Source organism: Corvus cornix, chromosome 4A (genome assembly GCF_000738735.6).
Source record: "Corvus cornix cornix isolate S_Up_H32 chromosome 4A, ASM73873v5, whole genome shotgun sequence".
Lineage (NCBI taxonomy): Eukaryota > Metazoa > Chordata > Aves > Passeriformes > Corvidae > Corvus > Corvus cornix.
In genome coordinates this window covers 12,265,804-12,288,945 of record NC_047058.1, presented here as the reverse complement: position 1 = coordinate 12,288,945, position 23,142 = coordinate 12,265,804, and the positions used below count along the sequence as shown (strand labels likewise).

Sequence of the window (23,142 nt, the reverse complement as noted above, 5' to 3'; positions counted from 1 at the left end):
AGGGTACATGGCAGTTACTAATAGGAAGTTTTCACAGGTGAATTACCAATAATCAACTGCCCAGAAAACTGAAGAGGGACGAATTATCACATCAAGTACCCTGATTGTAGGTGTTGCACAAAAACAGCTTAGGGGCCACACTGCTCAGAGCATAGTGCCAGCCCTGTGCCACAAAGCTACACTTTTCAATTAAGTGGCAGTGGGAATACTAAGTTTTTTATCAGCACACAAACAGGGCAGTAGCTATTTATTCTATGAAAGGAGATGATTTTTCAAAAAAGAAATTATTTTGGTACTCAACTTGAAAGGGAAAAAGTTGGAGGAGTTAAGAGACTCCAGCTGAAATGCTGACTGCAGAGAAGCTGAGGACAGAATAGCCACTGGCTTCCTTGCAGCCAAAATGTCATCCTGTTTCCTTCTGCAAAGTGTGGAAAAAAATGCTGGCCATGGAGGGTGGGAAACCTTCTTCATACAAGATTTTAAAAAACAAGTTATATGAACCTCTGCCTTAAAAGGTTTAAGTAGAGTTGATCTTGCCCTTCACATGCCCTTCACTCCTATCCCTTGTATATCTGTGAATTACCTTTCCACATATTTGAGTTTATTGAAAGGTTTGGCAAGAAAAAACCCAAAATTGTTCTTTTGTGCTCCGAATATAGTAAACACAGTAGGACTACTTTCAGAGGAGGTACTACAACAAAATGTGAATAAAATTGACACAGAAAGAATCTGACTCCTTGCAAAACAGAATGTGCCCTAGCAAGTTTTTACATAATATTAAAGGCTTACCAAAGAAACACTTGAAAAACTGGTTGCGAGGGGGGAAACAAGCTAAACTATTTCCCTATACCCCTGTAAACAAATCTCTTTTGATCTTTGGAATAAATTCAGTTGCCAAAGAGTTCATTCTGGAATAAAGCAATAGACAAGAAACAGGTTTTCTTACCTGAACATTTCTGACACCTCTACAGTTGCCAGCCAGAAACTGTATGAATTGGCATAATAATTACAGGTGCCCCGACCATGGCATTCGATGAATGGTGCTGAGCGGAATTCTTCCAGACAGGATCCAGGTGATGCCAAGGCCTGTCCAGAGCCCTCTGCTCCAGCACTGGTGTGCTAGTGGAGGAAAGAAAGACACAAACACGGATCTTAGGTGTTAAAAATTGAATAGCACAGTAGTCAACTACTGAAGAGTTCATTCTTGGCAGAGATAGTGTGGTGTCAGACACCTCCAGAAATGTCAGTGACACTGGGATCTGTGTACTGGAAAACCCTGTCAATCTTGGCTACCTTGGCTAGTGACTGAAGGTAAAAAGCTTTTAAATGACAACCCTTGCAGTTCTTATCAGTGTCCTAAAGCAGCTGAGGACACAGGTGGGCAGTACCTGCTTCTGGATTAGGAGGGAGTTCTTACCATCATGAAAGAGTAACCAATCCAGAGGGAGTCCCAGCCTGCAGGACATGAAGGGATCTGAATGGTCTGACTGTGCACAGCTATCACCATAGCAGGAGCTTCACACACAACACATCTGGACACAGGGGAAGTACCAGAGAAACATGTGATGTTAAAATACAATAGCAGTATGTTTTCTTAATAATTCTTACACTGAGAAAGGGAACAAAACTCGCCTGTGAGAGGCTCTCCTATTAATCTAGACTTCTCACATATTTTGTAACTGCAGTAAGAGTATTTTGGAACTCAAAATCTCTCTGTATTTTTATTACATTGGGTAAAATACTGAAGCAGTTCCTGAAACAAAAACTGGAAGCTTAAAGTCCCCAAGTGAGCGCCTTAATCCTAAAGCCATGGCTCCCATGTTCTTTTTCCTGTCCATGGTGACTACAGAGCTTGCTTGGTTGAGGACAGCTCGCACAGCGTTTCAGCCTCTTGTTATCACTGCTGCAGGGAGACAAACCTCTGAAGACAATGAATACTTTAAAACAAGCTATTTTGAATACTTTAAAACAAGCTATTTTTCTAGTCTCTCCCAGAATAAAACATGACAGATTCATCATTTAATACCCAACCTGCATGTTGGAAACACATGGATAAGCTGTGCTATTTATCCAGATATTAAGAGACCTGACAGCCTGCTGTGCCTCACCGGCTGATGAATGGCTGGATGCTTTGCCCAGTCAGTGGCTCCATGCTCATTGGCATCGGCTCCGGTGTCGACAGCCAGTAGGAATAGTCATTCCTTGATGCAAAGTTACAAACATTGTTGATGTTGCAGAACATGAAGGGCATGGTGCTGAAACGTCTAAGACAGCTCCCAGCAGTACCTACAGAGTAAGACATACAAGACATCAAAGTTTTCACTTCATTGCTTTTTATAGCAGTTCTTTGAGAACAGTACTTTTGGATCCTTCCTCTCCTCCTGTGAGTGCACAGCAAGTGATATCAGATTGTCACATGGGGGGAAAAATGTCACTTCTTTATTTTGGTTTACATTCTTTCATCCTGAATTACAATGTGCATCCTCTGGAGACAGCAGATCTTAGTATGCCATCCCCATCCTCATCTAAGAAATCTCCAAGACTGTTGTGTCTTCATAGAACCCAAGCATTGAAGAAGCAGCTACAACATGTTTCCTCTCAAAGACAGAGCACACAGACTATCTCACCCAAATCCTGGCCATGTGCTCTCTCATTTCCTTGCACATACAGAAGAGAGAATCCATCATATATTCTTGATGTTCCCTGTGGACATAGGGGTGTATCCGTGGTCTGGCTGTGCCGAGTTATAAGGAATCCGTGAGCAACAGAAGCTGTTCCAGGAGGACCAGGTGGGCCTTGTAAGCCATCAGGACCAGGAGGTCCTTGTATTCCTCGTGAACCTGTTCACATGAGAGAAACACAACAAACAGTATTGATTAACACCATTGCTTCCTCTTTTAGGACCAACATGTTGGTCTTGTGATGGAGTGCTTGTGAGTTAGGGCACCTGATATTTGCTAACACTGTCTTCCTGAATTTTTTTTTTTCATTTAAGCTTGGTTGAATCAGGGAGATTGTCCTAGGTGGTTGTAACAGTGGCACTTCTCTGTGTTGTAGGGGTATTGTGAAGTTAAATACTCTCAGAGCTGTCAGGCACTATGATAACTGCAGAGGACATGACAGCCACTGGAATGACTTCAGTCAGCTTTCCACTTCCAAAACATATCTGCATGTGCAGCTTAAGATAATGTTGAAACATCTTGCTCAAGATCACAAAATAAATGGCAGAGCCAGAAACAGGGACAATTCTCACTCCAGGGCATGCTGTGGTAACTCCTGAGCCAAAGCCCATCAAAATGAATAGAAAAGTTGCTGCCAGTTTTGGAATAGGTTACTAAAAGGGGAAATAAGCTAGAACAGCCTTGAATGTGAGCAAAAATGAGTCAAATGACTGAGAAATGTATCAGAAAAGGCTGTTCTTGAACAGCAATATCAGGAAATATAACTACAGATATTTAGACTGTATTACTCTGCAGTAATTATTTACATTTTTTCACTAAGATAATGCTAACATTTCATAGAGCTGCTCAGAGAAAAAAAGAAAAAGAGGTGTTGTGGATTTTTGTTTCTTTTGAACTGTTTAAATTCTAATACTTTTTCTCACAAGTTGCACTAGAGAGCTACTTAATATCTATCACCTTTAGAAAACTGTCCCAGTGCCCAGTCTGATTTCTCAAATCCTAGTTCAGCGGTTCTAAGCAATAGCTACGTGGTAGCCCAATCTCTGACTTTGGTGAAACTCTTTTATGAAGTCTGTTTTTCCCCATTCGTAATTTCCATGCAAAATAGGAATTATTTTACTAATCTCTCTTCGGTTTCCTACAATCTTCGTTATCTCCTCTGCATCATCTGTGCTGCAAAGAGGATGCCATTGAGCTTGAGAGAAAGCACTTAACGATGTTATTCAGCAATGACCAGCAATGTGTTGATGCTGAGAATGTTCCAAATCAAAGTATGTTCAGCTGTTTGTAATATTTTTGCATTAAGAAAATCCTAAAATTATGATTTTATCATTATTCCCATGAAACAAAGATCTTACTTCCCAGTATTAGCCTCCATACAGAAATGGGAGTCTCTTTTTCCAGTGAATCCTCATAGGATAAACACCATACCTGGTTGGCCTGGAAGGCCTCTCTCTCCTTTACGTCCTGCTGGACCATCAAAACCAGGAAGTCCATCTCTCCCTGGGTCACCAGGGAGACCAATTGGACCTAGAACACAGAATAGCGTAACTGAAATAAAAGCTCTTGAAATCTCACTACAGAAATCTTTAAGTAGTCAGTGACTCAGCTGTTGCTTCTTTCTGATACATGAGACAAGAACAGCCCACTAAACCAGATGTACATGGTAGAATCCAGTGCTTTTCTATTATCTATTAAGCCTGCATTTATCTATTAACCTGAATTTCTCTCTTGCCTCTTGCTGAGCTCAGTAACTCATCTTTGCAGCCAGTGCCATGTCACTGGCACTGCCACCTGCACTCAGATACACTTCTGGTCATTTCTTCTGCAGCCACCTTGGAGCATACCTGGCAATCCCTGTGGCCCTGGCAATCCAGGTGGCCCTTTGGACCCAGGCTGTCCTGGAGGACCCGGGGGACCAGGATCACCTTTGACAACAATGCTTCGTCCAATGGTACCTGGTAAACCTGGTGGACCTGAGAGAAAGAGGATTAGTATTAGATAAACCAAGGTGGGACACAGCATTAGAAACAGTTTCTTTATTTCAAAATTAGAAGCCAAGAGCTCCATCACTGCAAAAAAATAAATGTATATACAGGACAAAAAAGTGCTCTTGGTGACCCCCTCTAAGGACCCCTTTCACAGGAATTAATCTATGTAGACTAGCTACATAGTATAAAATATATTAAAATTACTTGTAGGGGCTAAAAAGTACAGCTTGGAATTGTGTTGAAGAGCTTGCTCACTTTACTTTGACTTCTGGCTGAGACCAACTCAGTCCTACATCCCTGTAACAAATTCCACTGATGGGGAGCAAAAGTGACAGTGTCACTACCCAGGACTCCTACCTGGTGGGCCGGGCAGTCCCTGGCTGCCCGTGAGGCCAGCGGGTCCTGCAGGTCCAGTGGGACCCTTCATACCTGAAACATCAAATTCACACAGTCACTCAGTGAAAGAACATGCTGTTTTACAAAATCTGCTGCAGGAATGGCCTAAACAGGCTGTTACTGTGTCTGGAGGTTTTCACTTGAAATGCTGGTTAAATGCCTGGGAATACCCCGTGAAATACCTGGGAATCCTGGAACGCCTGGAACCCCGGGGTCGCCCTTCATTCCATTCAGACCTGGACGACCAGGATCCCCCTGGAGAGAAGAACCTCATGTTATTTCCCCATCTCAGCAATTCCAGAGAACCAGAATGGAACAGGTGGCTGGGGACAATCAAGCACACTGGGGGCTGTGGAGGACTGAGGCCACAGGGGGCTGTCAGTGAGAATGGGAACACGAGGCTGAACTGACAGCTCCAGCTCCCATGGGAATATAGCAGGGACACCCTGCCCAGATACTGGGGGATAACTGAAGAGGCAGGGTGTTAGTTACCACATTTTGGCTTTTATTTTATTATGTTAAACTGCAGGTTCCACCCAAATATATTCCATTTTTATTGGATTTAAAAATTAACTAGAGGAAAACTCCATTTCTTTTCCTACCTGGCGTCCGGGTGGTCCTCGGTCTCCCTTTGGACCTGTCAGGCCAGGTGGGCCAGGTGGACCTGGGTTCCCTTTTTCCCCTTTAAGTCCTCCACTGCCTGGTGGCCCTCGTGGACCTTCTGGGCCTGGTGGACCTTAACATTGCAGAACAAATATGCACATATCAGTATGTATCAATCATTCTCCACCAAGTTTGTGCCTTCAGTGTTTTAAAAAAAAAAAAACAAAACCAAAAGAAACTAAAAAGAAAGATATTTTGGTTTCATTTCCCAGCTCTATTTCAATGCTAAATTCAGAGTAAATGAAAAAGAAAACAAATAGAGGAATTATTTGCACTACCCAAATCAGGAACCAAGGCTCCTTATCTAGCTGATGAAGCAGGTCTTTCCAGAAGGCAGTGCAGCTCACCTGCATCAGCAGCTTACTGGTGACCAGACCCAGTGTCTTTACTGGGAGCCAAGAAACCCAAAATTAGATGGTACAAATATCCCCTCTGCTGACCTGCATTACATTCCCCACATCTTAAGTGCTTCTTAACAGCCTGAATTCCTTTTGTAAGCTAGCCTCAAGACTGTAAAACACTGCTGCTTTTTTGTCACAATTTGACATACCTATTAAGGAGCACACATGTACTGTCTCCTGACTGCTGGGCAGCAGGAAGCTCATCATTCTGCCTTGCCTACGTTAACAACCTGATTTGCAGAACCTTCCTTATGTTGAATAACTCTCCCTCCAACTGACTTTTTTATCTTTAGTAGAATTACACTGTGCAAATCTAATAGAAAAACTGGACTGGTCTTTAAATATTTTGCCTTTGCTATAGCCACCTTAATCCAAAAGCAAAGCAGTAGCTATAAAAGAAACTTTGATATCTGGAGAACTGAAAGATGCGACCTCCACCTTTGTCCCACCATCTAAATGGAAGGTAACCAGTATTAATTTGTGACAAAATAAACCATAAGCAAGTGCAGCAACAGCTTATAACATTTTACAAGTTAGATCTCGTAATTGGATTAACAAAAGGATTTCTTTTCAGGACAGTGCTATGACAGTCTCTCCTGTAGTACAAATCTAACATTTATCAGTGTGCTGAATTTTCATTCTCCTGGAACCTTGAATAACTTAACATCTCCTTTGACATCCTCAATGGATAAATTTGAGGATTTGTATTTCTGCATGCAAATTTGAGTATAGAATTCCTTCCCTTTTAAAATCAACAGCAATTTTGTACCAGATTTCACACATACCCTGTAGCAGTTTCAGCTACAGAAAACATCCCATCATGCAAGGATTTTTTGTATTCATTTTGCTCTTTTATACATGCACAATAATACCAGGTTACCATCTGGGGCATGCTAATCAAACACATACGGTCCGCAGGGTAACCACAGCCCTTAAAAAGACAATCACAGAATTACAGGAAAACATCTGTTTCTCTTACATCAAGTGCAATGCAGTAAAACAAATTGCCCGAGTTAAGAGTCTAACCTGGAGGACCTGGAAGGATCAGAGTTCACCAAAGCCCAATGATCGATGTTAGAAGGGTCAGACATCACACAGTACAAAACAAGATTACTAGTTAGAAATAGTACAGATGACAGCAAATACACTGCACAACAACCCATTTCACCAGCATATTTTGTATTTACAGTATAATCCACACGCATGCATAAAACCACACATGAATACACAAACACAGGTATTTTCAGATACAAGTTATTCTGGTGACTAGGCTCTACTGAAACTAATTTGACACTTCATTTAATAGCAAACTTAAAGCTTCACTAGAGAATGTGTTATTGCTTTAACATTACAGCTAAGGCCTATAACTGGTTAGTCCTGCTCACAACAGGGTTTGGACTATGTAACCATTTCACTGACAACATTTAGCCTCACAGGGCCTGGAGCTTGACAAATAGGTAAATTGTGAATTACAACTTACTCTTGTGGAAAATTCTGCTTTGGATAGGGGGGAAATGTGACTAGCGGAAGGACTAATCACGTATGAGCCTCAACTATCTGTGAATACAATTCCAGGACTCAAAAGTAGGCTTACACCCTCTTTAAAACTAAGCAGAATTGACATGGATCAACAGGGCTGCAAATGCTGTAAGCAAAAATACAGCAGAACTTGCAAATTTAGAATTTGTTGCCTTTACTGTTGGCATTATTTTGTCTTGAGAAAAAATATTCCAAGATGCTAATTTACCTGCTTAAGGTTATATGGAGAACGGCATGTGATAACATCTTAGAAAAATGATTTAAATGTCCTCTTTCAAAAGATAAGCTGGTTGTCCCTACCATGCTCCTAAGTTAATATATTATTTTAGCTCCTGTGCCACTTGCATATTTCATGTCAGTGAAATGATTTAAATATATCACCATGCAATTTGCAGCTAAAAACGACAATAAATACACATCACATTTACCTCATAGCACTATTTCTTACATATTTGGTAAATTATTTTAAATACTAACTGTAATACACTTGTTAAAAATAATGACGTGGACATACCATTGTTACTGTTAAGTACTTATAAACTATATTTCACTGATAGATAAGTTTTGCTATGATTTATAAATCAGTCCTACGTGTGTTCATCACTGAATTCTGGCTGATCACAGTCAGGGTGGAACAAAATGCGATGCAATCACTCAGTTCCTCTCAGCACCCCACGATGGCAGCTCTCTTTGGAAGTGTGGTTACTGCTTGGGTGACCACAGTTAAATTAAAAGGTAAAGCCACATTCCCTTTTTTTACATGGCTGCATAAAAATAGGATTCAAACATCAGGGGCTACCACATTTTCTACCTCATGGTGCTTAGGACAGCAGGCTGAAAACAAAAATGTATTCCTTTATTGAATTTTCATGACAGTTCTTTGCTTCCTGAAAGTCATCATAGCAAAACCTAAAGACATCATTATTATTAAATAGATATACCAAGTCATTTTCAGTCTAGACACAGATGTTAAAATCTTCCCAAGTGCCAGTTTGTGCTCCATGCTGATACACAAAACTTACAATAAACTTCTGGAAACGACTGTGTTCTCACCAATTCTGTCCCACTGCCCTAGTGCCAGGGAGGGCAGGGCTGTGAGCTTTAGTTTCATTAAATACTTGTGAAAGGAAGAACTTTCCTCATTTCCTCTAAATGGGCTGGTGAAGCAAAACAATGGAAATAAGGATTTCTCTGCACTGAAAACTTACAAGGCTCTAAGTTGGGAATCTAAAGCATCACTGTTAGTCTATATAAATTTTCCTACAGATACTGTTGGTATAAAAGAAGCATCTAATTTATTTAAGTCACTTGAGAGTAGCAGGTGCTACAAAAATGAGTACTGTCACTTGCCCAAGCTGCAACACACAATTATACAGCAAGGCATGGGAGGACAGTGCAATGTGCTTTTTTAAAAAAAGCTGAAAACCAGAATATATTGTTTCCAGCTGCACTGAGGGGGAAAAAAAAAAGAAAAGCTAAAACAAGTTTCACAGCTGGGGACACTTTATAAAAGCCTTGCAAATCTAGACCCACAAGGTCTTCCACCATGGGCAGAGCCAGTGTCCTTCCAGTGTCAGTCCCAAAAGAACATGGAGGAGGTGGCTGAAAGCCAACTCCGAGCATTTCTTTCCCACCACAAATTAAAAGGTGTGTCTGAAAAATGACTCTGCATATCTACATTTAGACACTACAGAAGTAATACATTCATTTTCATGCAAAGTTATTATTTTGGAGTTACGGGGCTAACCTGAGGGACCTGGGAGTAGGGGGTCAGAATTCACCAAGGTCATCATTAGAACAAGGGGAAAAACATCAAAATTGTTAGAAATATAAACAAACTAACATATTCAACTAAACCTTTCTTTTTAGATTTAGCTCAATATTCCTTTACATACAGTATGCAAAACACCAAACTATTATTATTCATAGCAATGAAAATAGACATGTGGAGTAACAGCAATGTTCTGTTGCCCTGGAAATTGGCTTAATTTTATAATGAATTAATAAATCCATCCCAACACCACCTATCAATGTTTATTTTAGGGGTAACTCCACTGGAATCAGAGAGCTACATCATGTTTAACTTCATCTCTTTTACTAATCTTAGAGTTTTACCCAGAAGTCAACAACAAACAGTAGACAGCTTCTGGTTTTATTTTGGTCCCTAGAAGGGGTAATTCGACAGCCACACAGCTGCTTTTATGAGTAACTGCCTTATGTTGAAATGTTACAAAATCAGCATTCTAACAATAGACTCTGTTATCATCAGAAACAAAAGGCTGGAGTGCTGATTGTACCAGAACTGCAATAATAGTTTGGTTTATCCACATTAGTTCACACATAACTGAGCAAAACAAATGCTTCACTTTATACATTGCATGCAACAAAAATGGAAATAAGAGAAAGAAAGAGAAGGAGAGAGAGAACATGGCTGAGCAGAACCTCACTGGTTGTTTCCCCTGCTCATAAACCTGCACAAAATGATCACACCATTGCTCCACCTCCCCAGCTGATCAGAATCAGTAAACACTTGATTTACACAGGGAAGTGTGAACAGGATGAGCAGCTCCATAAAACCCAATGCTACAGCAGACCAGAGAATCTCAGCTGGTGCTTTCACCATACCTCAGAGGTTGCTTAGCCTGGTTTACTTTTAAAGATTTCTTTAGAGTTTGGAGATATCCTCTGTATAAGAATGTTTTAAAAATGAAAGCCTATACTGTTATGGACCAACCACTGTCCTGGGCCAAAATTTTAACTGCTGCACTACTCTATATACAGAAAAATTACAGACAGTCAAAAGCAAACTGGGGCTACAAACGTGCTGCAGTGATGCTCCACTGGCTGAGTAGAGCGCCTGGGGCACAGCACGGAGTCAGTTCCTCCAGCAGAAAGGGAGAAGGCAGGTACTCCTCATTCCACTAACCAAATAGGAAACCCGGAAGACCTTGTGACTGGCTGGGGATTATTAACCCATAGGGTTGTTGTTCCATGCCAGTCACACACAAAGCAGGTTTAGGATACAGCACAATTCAAGTATTTTTACTAGGACTAAAAGAAAACCTCATTACACTGGCAAACAGCACCCCAGTTTTAAGGTGTCATAAATTAAAAACAAATGTTTACAATGACTCATGTTTTAAATGCACAGTTAGGGTAGATGAGTTCATAGCCTACTCTGCAACACAAAAAACTCATATTGCCATTGATAATAACAACATATGATTCATTTTCAGCTCTAGAGAAAATATTTTGATAAAATTCCATTCAAAAAATCCATTTTCCATTGTGACTGTCTCCTTTTGTGTCAGAAGCAAGCATGAGGAAAGAGCAAATCTTAAAATCTTTCCACGTGTATACTGCAAAGCTAAACTCTCCCTTGATACCCAAAATTCAACAACATCTGTGTTGCAGCTATTTTACAATTGTACTAATTCAAAACTAACTTTCCTCAGAAAAGTCTTTAAATAAAAGAATAATTTGAGGCCAATAAAAAATATTACTTCACCATTACTATGCAAAGGAAAAAATCTGTGTCATCAACCAATGGCTTGGTTTGAAAGCAGTCTTCTTTAAGGGAGAATGTCAAGCCTGTTAAGTGAGATGAATCTTAGAGGCAGCAAAGTACTTCTGGATTCAAGATCCAGCAATAAGCTTGACCTGGAGCTGTGACAGGTTCATTAAAGTTATATTTTTTCAAGAGCAGTATCTAAATGCAAATAAACATTCTATAACACAAAACAGAAATCAATTTCTAACACAGGCCAGGTAGTTGCTCAGCAATGTTAACTCAGTGTAGTGTTTTCTCATTCCCAGAATTAGTTGGTGCAGGAACAAAATGCAAACATGGAATGGAAAGATGAATACGGCATGATGGAGTCCATGGGAGCCACGTGACACAATGGAGCAATGACTTGTGTTACATGGCCCGGAGATGAGGAGCAGTATCCAATCTGATCATGCTGGGATGCTAGTGGGAATTTGATTTTCATGACTCTTAGAATGATGGGGTTTGTTACTTTTGGTTTTTTGTGCACGATGACGTTTGCTGATCGTGTGCCAGCACTGCAAAGGTCTCAAAGTTCAGAGGTCGGATGGTGCTTGCGAGTGATTACTGGGGCAGCATGCGGAGAACCTCCCGCGCAGGAACGCCTTCGATTTTTGCTGCCAGGCATCAGAAATTTAGAGAAACTGAGGCTAGTTTATTTATAGATACCAGGGCTTTTTGGCAACAAAATGCTCTGGTTGCCCACACACCTATGCCATGAGGCTTGACCTTATCCATCCAAATAAATTGAGAGAATTTAAAGGCTGATGACCTACCAGCAAAATATCAAAGTACTGGCAGATGTTCACAGGTATGGATCATGCTCTTACCTGGCCTTCCTGGAACACCTGGTGGGCCAGGGCTACCTTTAGGACCTTCCAGAGGTGGCCCTGGTATTCCTGGTGGGCCTGGGGGACCCTGCAGACCAGGGAATCCTTGGAAACCTGGTTCTCCCTTCAGACCTGGAAGTCCAGGGGGTCCCGGTGGGCCAGGTAACCCCAGTTCTCCTTTTTGCCCTGTGAAACCAAACAGCCATGTTTGTGAATACTGTTACAAATTGCCATAAAGTCCAAAAGCCAACTTGCAAAGCCATTTCTCTCTCTTGCAGAAGGCACAAGTCTGGCCACAGCTCCAAAATTTTCAAATAAGCCTGAGGAATTTAGGAGCTTTAATGCTACCAGAGAGGAGCAATGTATCAAGAAGCTATACTTTCAAAGCAGCTTCATTTGTCATCTGTTGTATGAATGCTTTATTTACTGACACAAATCAGCAAAGTTCCATACAATGCAGTAGGCTATTGCTCTGTGTGCATTTATTCTGGCTGCATAATTGCTAGTTTACAAAATACAGTGGTCAGTAATAAAATGTCTTTATTGCTGTGGTTAATTGAAAAAAGCCTGCTGACAAAAAAAAATTTTACTTGTAGCTGTAGTATTCATTTGCTGCAGAAAATACAACCCACCCTTCTTGTTTTTGGTGTGTAAATATATTTTACATTGAACCTTTTTAACAAAGGGCAACAGAAAAGCTTTACCTGACAATCCTGGGAGTCCTGGGGGTCCTGGACGCCCAAAACCTGGTAGACCTGAAAAAAGAGATTTAGACAAAAATGAATATTTAGCTTTCAGGTCTCCAGGAATGGGAATATGAGGCTTAGAAGAATGAAATATGTGATTCCTTGAGATTACTTGTATTCTCATTCACTCATCAGTCTTCCCTAAAGTTGGAGGTTTTGCTATTGAATGCATCTGCAGCTTTCCTAAGTGTTTCCATCCCCTCGCAATCCACGTTCTTTCAGATTTTGGGAGTTACTATGTTTGCATTTTTGTTCAAAGATCTATCTTTAGAGCAGGGATTACACTGTTAATCCACTGTGTAACTGGGCTGAAGCAATGCAGCTACCATGGAATACAGGAACAGGGGCTGGTGTTAAAGCCAGGTAATAAAATCCGGGAGAGCTGACTGAATTCTTGTCCTGTGCTTCCCTGGCAGCTTGACAGCAGTCTTTGTGAGCCACCCAGCAGCCAGGAACCACAGGAGCAGCTTTGAAGGTGTAAGGGCAGTTACAGGAAAGAAAGAATAGAGCAAGCAGGACATGCCAGTGTAGAGTGAAGAGGAGAAAACAAACAGGAAGGACACCTAACCTGGTTCACCCTTCTGACCCGCTGGTCCAGGGATACCATCTCGACCAGGTTGTCCCTTTTCCCCTGAAGGACCAGGAGGGCCAGGACGACCAATATCACCTAAAACAGGGACAGAACACATTAGCACACTTGCCTAACCTGCAGTAAAATAACCCAGCATCCCCTTCCCCACCATCTCAATCTAAAGGTGTGGTAATGCAATAAAAGATTTACAGGGGTGTAATCTTAAACCTTTCTCTCTCTCCCCTGACAATTTAGAAAAGGCTTTTAGACCTGTGAATTTTCAAGCAGTCACTGTTTGCTAAAAAGATAATGCTTCCCTTTAGTAAAAATCAGGATTTTGCTCCTATAAAAACAGGTTAGACCATGGGAGTACTTAGCATAAATAAGGCTGGTAAGTACTGAAACAGTTAACTTCTTCTTTCAATAGCTAATGAATTGACAGCAAATACAAGTCCTCAAAAGAAAGTTTAAATTTCTTTCTTTACTGTTTAATTTCAGTGAATTAGGTGTGTGCAATGGTGTTTGAGCACCCATGTACATATAGATGCATTTCCATGATGCTAAGAAGATAAGAAGAAAGGAAGTGCCTTCAATGTGTTATGTTTTTCACAGAAGCAGCTGATCTCTGCTGCACTGTCCATGCTCACCTACTGGCCCAGGTGGTCCAGGCAGGCCAGGATTACCTGGAGGGCCCTCAATACCTTTTGGTCCTGGAATTCCTGGCGTTCCTGTAAAGCACAGGCATTTCAATCAAATAATGAACAAAACGGACTTTTCAGCAGATCTTTAAATGCTACAGTCTGAGATGCCCTGAGTAACAAATGAGCTAATTCTACCAAGATACTGTATTTATGCTCATTTTGCAGATTTACAGCTGATCAATGAGATGAATTATAAAGCAAAGAATGTACAGAAACGAAACATACTGGTACAACTGCCCTTACTGCTACTCTCAAGCCTCCTCTTAATTGTTGAGTGCCCATGGCCAAGCACACAGCAACTCTGGCAGTCTGCTAGAAAATTACTATTTTAGAGACAGGTGTTTCTGCTTGATGACAAATTGAAAGCATTATGAACTGGGATTGAATAGTCCTTCCCCAATCCTCTTTTTACTTCCTGAAAAAGGAACTTAATAAAAATGGTCTTAGTTAGAGTTTATACTGGATTCTCACCCCTACAGCATGAGCTGAGTGGGAGGTAGGAAAAACTCCTGATCTGTTGCAGTGTCTGCTCTGAACAGCACCTGAGCCTGATCAGGTATTGAGGCAGGGTCTCAATGCACGTTGTGGCTGTTCAGTCTTTTAGGCATGACATGAAACAGAGGGTAAAAACTGTCAGGTTCACGGTCAGGTTTTGTTTTCTTCTAAGCTTCCTGCTGTCATGACCACAGTTGTAAATTCCCTAATTTTCTACATCAAAGCAGCCCAAGCACACTTGTAAAACAGCCTTCAGTGCTGTAAACACAGCAGAGGTAGAAACTTTGTTTCTTTAAATTTTGCATCAAAAAACTGACATATACCTGTGAACAACTTCTATTAATAATTTTTAGAGAACAGTGCAAAATCTATTTTAATTGTATTTCAGAGATTTCTCTTAAGAACACATTTTTAGACAATGAATGCTATGAAACAAAGTGCTAAGTTTTCCAGGGTGGCACTTTTTTATTGATTCATGAAGAAAAAATACGGACACCTTGTTTTGCTTTTTTTTTTTTTTTACCCTAGTATTTGTGGGTCAGAGGAGGTAAGAGTGCGTGCTGTGGGACTGGAGAATATTAACAAACATAGCTGCTACATCCGCTCAGAGCAGATGAAGGATTTCAGAAGGCACACATAAGAAATGCATTCCAACACTTTTCCTGTGACAATTCCAACAGCACAAAGCTTAGAAGCAGCAGATTGCCCAAAACTCTGAAAAGCTGGAGTCTCCCCCAATTAACCACTGTGTTTAGCTGTTCATACCAATATTAGCAAGAGGGGAAGTGAAAAAAAAACGTTGAGAATTACCTGGGAATCCAGGAAGGCCTGGCTCTCCTTTTGCACCTGGACTGCCCGGAAATCCAGGCAAACCAGGATTTCCAGCTATACCTTTAGAGCCTGGACCACCTGGGTATCCAGGCAAGCCAAGATCTCCCTAGAAAACATTAAGCAGAAATAAGAACCCAGACTTCTTAAGATGGGGAAGCCCCTACTGTATGTTCCCCATCTTGCCATCACATCAAGGTCACAATTATATTGTGTACACCTCTCCTCATATCCAGTAATGTGAATCATCTCAACACAAAATTAAGCAGAAATAGCAATAGTAAAGACTTCAACAGTTTTCCCCTATAATTTTGTGCACAGTATTTTTTCCTCAGAACTGGCCTACATTAAAGAAAAAAAGTATCTTCCTTTCTTCCAGGAGGAACAGAGATTTTTACCCCATGATAATGCAGAATTAAAAAAAGAAACCTGTGGAGCTTCAACCATATAATGTTTTTGCTAAGTTAATTGTGCTCAATATCAATTGCAAGGCATCAGTGAAGACTGCCAGACATCCTGAAGATCTTTTTGTCACTTTTTTGTGGGTGGCAGAAAGGATGATATAGGGAAATATTAATTCAAATACTGTATACAGACCTTAAAATTTTAAGCCGCAGTAACCATGCTATATTATTAATAATTTGTTCTTAAATGCACATCTTAATTTTTTAGGAATTAACTACATAATTAGACAGCAGGACAATGATAATTGTATAAATCCCTACCAACTACCAAAGTGTCACAGTGAAGATTAGGCCACAAAGTAAACCCAACTTGAAAAGTCTGGTAAACAATCTTCTCCTTTAACTTGATTAAGTTACATATAAACAAATTCACCTTTAAAATTAGAAATTTTTATCCCACCTGAAAAGTCGACTTTGCTTGTTACTAATATATTTATATACATATTTACAGTTATACGTACTATCTATTAAGTAATAGTTGGGGGGAAAAAATCAACACAAAATCTAGTTTTGTCATGGAATTTTCAACTGAAGAATTTTGTACCTTTGGTCCCGGGGGACCAGGAATACCAATGCTTGAAAGACCAGGGTCACCTTTCTCCCCTTTCAGTCCAGGAAATCCTGCAGGCCCAGGCTGCCCTGGATGTCCTGCTATTCCTTGGCTGCCTTTAATCCCAGGGGGACCTGTCCAAAAGATAAAATGAAATTTTAAAAAATACAAATAAAACTTCTGCAGTAATTTACAGAAATCATTTAAAGTACAGCAACCAAACTAGAAAGGCCTGAAAATTTCACTGGCTGGCCTTGAACACCTAATGTTTTTTTGCACTTCTAAAACCAAACTAAAACAATTATCTAAAAATATCAATTATGTATGTAGGGTTTTATGCAATCCTCATCTTTATTGCTATTTATTATTACATACTACACACAAACAGGGTCATCTTCGGAGTATGTAGAAGGAGAACACTGGCCCAAATGAAGTAAAATTCAAGCACAGACACTAACCTGGAAGGCCCATCTCTCCTACAGCTCCTTTTAATCCTGGAGGTCCTGTTGGTCCTGGCTGCCCAGGAAGCCCCATGTCTCCCTTGATGCCTAGGAAAGGTGTGATTGAGTTAATTAATGGCAATAACAAAAGGTTTCTGATATCCATGCATTCTCATATGAACATGCTTGTTGTCATCTGATTACAAAGGCAATGGATTTGGAGTTGCTTTAGGCCTCATACTGTTCCTACATGCTTTTTCACACATTTGCAGTAAAATATTCAACACCTGCAGTTTGTTCTAAGCCAAGATTTGATCAGGGCCACTGCTTATTTGTTTTGAAGATTAGTCTAATGAAATAGGTCAAATCCCAGTCCATGATTTAGTCACCATCTGAAAGGATTCAGGACTGGTGTGACTTGGTCTCTCATGAGTTCCTCTGCAGAATGAACACATTACCTCTTTCTTATGTGCAACATGTATTCAGCAGCCTCAATTACAGAATTTAATGCAACCTACAATGGCCAAACTAGTTTGAGTCCTGGATGGTTAACAATATTCCCCAAGCCCAACAAGATATTTAGAGTGAGGCCTACATTAGACACAAGGACTCAAGATCTCAGATAAATTGTTACAGCTGTAGGGAGTAGCAATGCAAAACAGAATTTGTTTTCTTGGTCCTTGCAATTCTTTAAAGCAAATATGTGACACCCAGACAGCCTTTGTAATACATCCATTTGGCCATTTGCAAAGTATAATGCTTAGCAATATACAAAATAAATATATAAAATGACAAGTCCTGTTGGCAGATCCTGCAGTCACGTCGCTTGCTCGAGCAACAAGTACTTTTCCAGTCATCCTAAAAGACACCTTAATCTTTAATGGGATCCGTTTAAATCTGCTCTTGGGTCTGTTTGAAGGAAAAAGCTTCAAGCATATTGTTTGGATAATGACGTTAAATGTCCCAAAACTGTGCTGCAGTTTTAAGTGCAAATCCCTAAGGTTAGTTTAGATATAAGTGGATTAACATCCCAACTCCATGTGATAAAAACACATGCAAATCTTTATTCATCAACGCTGTCCAGATGAGGCCTTGTTTACTGACCTGGCAATCCTGGCACACCTGGTGGGCCACTAAGTCCCGGTGGGCCTGGGTCACCTGGGAGACCTTGATAACCTTTCTGGCCTGATAAACCAGGAATACCTCGAGGGAAAAAGTCACATTTTATTATTATTACTACTACTGTATGTTTTCTTTTACCTTGAAGAGATCAGATGTAGCTATGGATGAATAAAAAACCAAATAGGGATTTTTCTTCAGTAAATATAATTCCTCCTAGTTTAGCAAAGAGAAGTATCACAGAACACAAAATATTTGTTCTGGAAATTTTAAAATTACTACAGAGCAGGAACAATAGAAGTAAGTAGAGAAAAAAGTAACTTCATAACTAATGCCAATATACTTCATTCAAAGGGCTGTCTTCTGGATGAGCAGACTCCATGCTAACCTCTGCATTCACCCAGATTATTGATGTACAAGTTTAATTACATTGCTACACCAAAATCACTTTGGGACTAACACATTATAAAAATTAATACAGGTGTTTTAGCAGATTTTTACAAATTCTGTGTGGCTGATATTCCATGGAATAACTTTGTGTTGCCCTGCTGACAGTTAAATCTGCCTTCCACAGAAAAAGGAAAAATAGTGTCTTAGGACCCTACCTGGGCTTCCAAGAAATTAGCACAATAGGTAAATTAGCACAATAATGGCTGGGACAACACTAGGTAAAAGCATTCTGGCTCTCTCTAGGGTACAATATTTTTTACTCTTCTCAAGACTAAATTAGAGTTCAAAGGAGACATCAGAACCCTTGGTGGGGGAGGAAAAGGAGGCCAGCAAAAGTGAGAGAGAACACAGACTTGAGAAAAACTTCCAGGCTGCTAACTTCCCAAGTAGAAACACACACACAGATAACATTTAGCTCAGAGGTGGTGCACAAGCAGATGACCTGTGCAATTTCATCCTACAAGGAAAAGACCCAAGGGCCTTTGAGACAGCAGGAATGCAGCCAGCACAGAAGCTATGACAACTCTCTCATCATGCTTAGGAATAACTCCTAGAAGACTGAATTGTAATCCTGCTGAAAGCACCTTAGTGCTATTACAAAACTGCCATGTGCCAAATAATAGTTAACAGTTAATGAGCAAGGACATTGCAAACTAACCATAAAGAGGAACTTAGTCACAAAATCCCTTTAAAAAAAGCCTAAATACAAGAACCTTAAACCACATCTATATTTCAAATTAACTTTTTTCTGTAAAAAAGAATGAACAGTAATGGATTCAGTCACAGCTCACTACTATGTGTAGAGGACAAAGCACCTCCCCATATCCACATGCAAAGTTCTTTACCTGGAACACCTGGCTCGCCTTTTTCTCCTTTTGCTCCCAGCTGTTTGGGATCAACTGTTCCGGGTGGACCTGGCAGACCTGCTTCACCTTTGATGCCTTTCTGCCCCACTGGTCCAGGAGGCCCTGGCGGACCAGGTAACCCACTATTACCTACAGGAGGTACAGACAACAAAAGGAAAAAAATATAATCCTTAAGGTAGGCTAATGTATTTGTAATGCTTTTTCTTACATAGGGATTCCATGACTTATCCATGAAGTTGGAATTCACTCAATGATCAGGCAGTTTATGGAAAGTGCTCCACAGCATCTTTAGCCCTGGAATAAAGCTGAGTGAGTGGAGTGCACAGGGGTTTTGTCAGCTCTGGGCAGCAGAGGAAACAGCTGTGCCTGTCTAAGCCTTCCAGAGCTCCCAGAGCCCCACTGCGCTGTGCCACCAGCACAGAGGGGTCACAACAGCTACAGCTACAGCAGCTTTGGATTCAGAGCCTCCTTGTTCTGGGGAGTTGAATCAGGTTTTTTGCTACCAAACTCTTTCAAAATTCACCTCCAGCAAGGGGGTTGGGAAAATGTAGAGAGAAGAGATTCTCTGTGATACCTATATAGCTAATTCTGGATGACTACATAACCCTAAGGTACTGATTTTCTTCTTTCTGCTGTTTTAAGCAGATTTCAAAACACACTTCAGAAGTATTGCCCTACTTCAATGCCATCAATCCAAAGGAAATGTTTCTAAAATAGCTAACAGTTCATGACATCATCTAAATAGAGTGATTGAATGCTATGGCTTAAAAATGCAAAGCAATTCTGAACATCAGCACTGTCAAAAGACGATAACTTGAGCAGGTCCCAGAAATGAAAACCTACATGTTAGTATTACAAAAGCTTTCAACACAGGACAGGGAAAACAGCATTCTGCATCCCTTTCAGGGGTGAATAAAGCAAACATTACCTTTCAAGCCAGGCAGGCCATTTCTTCCAGGAGTTCCCGGAGGCCCTGGAGGACCAGGAGCTCCCATGACACCCATCTCACCTTTGGCACCTAAAAGCATTGAGCTACATTGTCATTTTGAACAGAAACTCAAAACCTATCAGGTACCTTAAATTTGTTTCCCTGGATCTCCATGGTATTTAGTAACCAGCATATGCATATAAGCCTGTTTGAAGGGAATTAAAAGCACTCAGTTGTTGTATAGATTTAAATCAGATAAAATGACACTTGAAAATTGTGGCAATTTTTCCAGTTAGGTCCTGAGAAAATGTGCAGTGCTCTGTTACAGTAGAAGGCATGTTTATATCTCCAAGAGGTTTAGTTCCCCAGTTTGAAACACAAATCCTAGCTTGAACAAACTTGAATTTAGGGAAAGGCAAGAAGACAATTAAGTATACACTATTTCTAGAATCTTTTGTATTGCTCCCTCTATCCAAGAGACATTCTCAAAGTTCATTTTTAACATTGCTATTTCAAAGGGCAAAACAGACTAGCTTAACTGAATAGTCTAACACTTAGAATAAGGAAATTAATACTTAAAACTAAGTAGCATTTATCATTATTCTTTTTAAACAAATTTTATTCTAAATTATAGCAGTGACTAGAAAAAAAAAAATCGCAAAATAAATTAGAGAAGTATCATAACAATGATGATCAAAGCCATGTATGAAAGCTATGAAAAAGAATAATGTATAAAAAATTTAAATCAAGTTATAGGGAAGAGTGAAAAGGTAACAAGAATTTTAAAGCAACATATTTTATGACAATGTTTTTTAAAAGTATGAGATGTAATGGTTACATATATCCAACTTTAAATAGGTAGGATAAACACCCAAGTGCTTTAAGCTGGCATGGGCAAGCATAACGAGCTACCACCCATAACTGCAGTTTGGTCTTTGTCCACAGGTAAAATAAATGAACTTACCTGGAAATCCAGGTATTCCATCCCTGCCAGGTGGCCCAGGTGAACCCTGAGGCCCTGGGAGTCCAGGGGGTCCTGGATATCCTGGAGCTCCTTGGTCACCTGGAGGACCAGGAACGTCGAAGCCTGGAGGACCTGGATCCCCTTTCTCCCCTGGAATGCCTTGCAACCCTAGACAATGTTTTAAGACACAACCTTTTAGCAAAAAGTCAGGCAAGGCTGAGATCTGTTTGTCTGGCTATAGTACTGTAGAAATAGTTTTAGTTGCAATCCATTCCTACCACGGATGAAAACCCTGCAATTCTTCTAAATCCTTTTTTTTTTTGAATGACTTCCAAGTGTCACAAGGCCATATTCTCTTGAAGAGAAACATGACTAAAATTTTACTAAGATGTAACAAATGCAATTCAAATGAATCTCAAAAGGAAAACAAATCTCTTCAACAACCCTTCAAGTCTGATTATTAAAAGAAAAAGCCAAATTTATTAGACTAGTTTGTATTTTATAATTAGGTATTCAGATTCACATATTTCCATTAATTATTCCATTTTCCTACATTCTAAGATAACATTAGCTGAATATTTTTGAAGGATAGCAAAATTCTGCACTGCATTGTATTTTCCCTGAATGAAAAACAATAATTGTCAAAAGATGCTTAAGATTGTTCCATGCTAATGACACTGAGCTCGAGAGGCGCTGCTGAAGCAAGCAGGCAGCTCGTTTCCCTCCAGTGCATGGTGTCAGTGAAGATGCTCACTCTGGAGAAGTAGCTGACCAAAAAGCAGTATTCATAAATCTCAACTTAAGAAAAGGCTTTGGTAAAGAAACCACAGTACCTGGGGGACCTGAGGTTCAAAAGCCAACGAGTTAGAGCTCATCAGGAAGTTGAGACAGGTAGCAATAAGGAGTTGTAATAGTCGTTAAGTTAGGAAACAAAATAAAGCACATATAGGTTAGAACAAAGACAAAAATCTATCTAAATTACCGAAAACAGATCTAAATACAAAGAATTCAATGCTAATGCAGCTGAGAGAAACCAGACTGCAAGGAAACTTGGAGATTTTTTTCAAAGTGCAGCCACCACTGTATGCAGAAAAAACAAACATTGAGATATTTTCAAATATTGATGGTACATTTTAAAAATAAAATTATTTTTCCTTCTCTCCTTGTCTAGTATTTTCCACAAAAGTGGGGAACAAACTTTTTCTGATACGTTTCTTATAAAACTCATTTCTAGATACTGGCTTGGACCCCTTCTGAACACCAGAGTACACCCTACCAATCAGCTTCTCATTGATTGGCCCCACATTCTGTTAAATCCCTTCAAATAGCGATTTTCAAAAGACGTTCCTTCCTTATTACACAAAAAACCTTTCCATATTTCCCCCCATTCTTTTAGTGCTATTATGTAAATGTACATTGTTACACCCACAGATAGTATATTGCGTGTTGCATGCCCTGGCATAGTCTGAGATAATTGACACCACCATGCCAAAACCTCATAAATAACTCCAAGGCAGCAGTATTCCAACTCTGTAATGGTCACCCCACTCACAGCTGCATGTGATGTCATCACATGTTCTTTGCACACTGGAAAGGCAGATTGAATTTTCTTGATGGAGTAAGCTGTAGACTTCCACTTATTTAATACTAAGCATGTGTCCTGGGTTGCAGTGTATTCTATTACCATCCCCATCAGCCGTTGAAATCAGGTGGGGCAGTGTTTCCTTGCCTCCTCCCCCCAGACTATCTTTCTGTTAATTGCCCATCATTGTCCTGCCGCCTGACTCAGAGATAACTCCCTCCGGACTATCTTCTGTTAATGAGCCTAATCAACACTTTGCCTCATGACTCGTTACCCCATTGTGAGATGCTCCACCCAGAGGGAGGAACCAAGCATCCCATCGTGGATATAATCTGAGGCTGAACACCAGAGACACCGGCTTCCCACTGGATTTCCAGAGGACAGGAGCTA

General features: G+C 40.3%; 1 protein-coding gene across 6 annotated transcripts in view; it reads right to left on the bottom strand.

The window, feature by feature from the left end:
• The window catches only part of COL4A5 (collagen type IV alpha 5 chain), an 81,986-nt gene that overhangs the window by 3,309 nt on the left and 55,535 nt on the right, over positions 1-23,142 (bottom strand). For 2 of the 6 annotated variants that reach the window (XM_039571982.1, XM_019290836.1), the window contains exons 31-53: positions 22,004-22,012; positions 21,171-21,338; positions 20,207-20,296; positions 19,258-19,407; positions 17,948-18,046; positions 16,862-16,951; positions 16,398-16,537; positions 15,372-15,498; positions 14,013-14,093; positions 13,363-13,461; positions 12,753-12,803; positions 12,049-12,234; positions 9,419-9,427; positions 7,159-7,167; positions 5,671-5,804; positions 5,251-5,323; positions 5,030-5,101; positions 4,529-4,657; positions 4,113-4,211; positions 2,628-2,840; positions 2,109-2,286; positions 1,418-1,532; positions 947-1,119 (exon numbers count right to left, since the gene is read on the bottom strand). In XM_039571982.1, coding sequence (XP_039427916.1) covers positions 947-1,119; positions 1,418-1,532; positions 2,109-2,286; positions 2,628-2,840; positions 4,113-4,211; positions 4,529-4,657; positions 5,030-5,101; positions 5,251-5,323; positions 5,671-5,804; positions 7,159-7,167; positions 9,419-9,427; positions 12,049-12,234; positions 12,753-12,803; positions 13,363-13,461; positions 14,013-14,093; positions 15,372-15,498; positions 16,398-16,537; positions 16,862-16,951; positions 17,948-18,046; positions 19,258-19,407; positions 20,207-20,296; positions 21,171-21,338; positions 22,004-22,012 — 2,494 coding nt within the window. The remainder of the gene's footprint in view (positions 1-946; positions 1,120-1,417; positions 1,533-2,108; positions 2,287-2,627; positions 2,841-4,112; positions 4,212-4,528; positions 4,658-5,029; positions 5,102-5,250; positions 5,324-5,670; positions 5,805-7,158; positions 7,168-9,418; positions 9,428-12,048; positions 12,235-12,752; positions 12,804-13,362; positions 13,462-14,012; positions 14,094-15,371; positions 15,499-16,397; positions 16,538-16,861; positions 16,952-17,947; positions 18,047-19,257; positions 19,408-20,206; positions 20,297-21,170; positions 21,339-22,003; positions 22,013-23,142) is intronic. The other 4 variants (XM_019290837.1, XM_010407715.2, XM_010407717.2 and 1 more) reach the window with 4 other exon arrangements.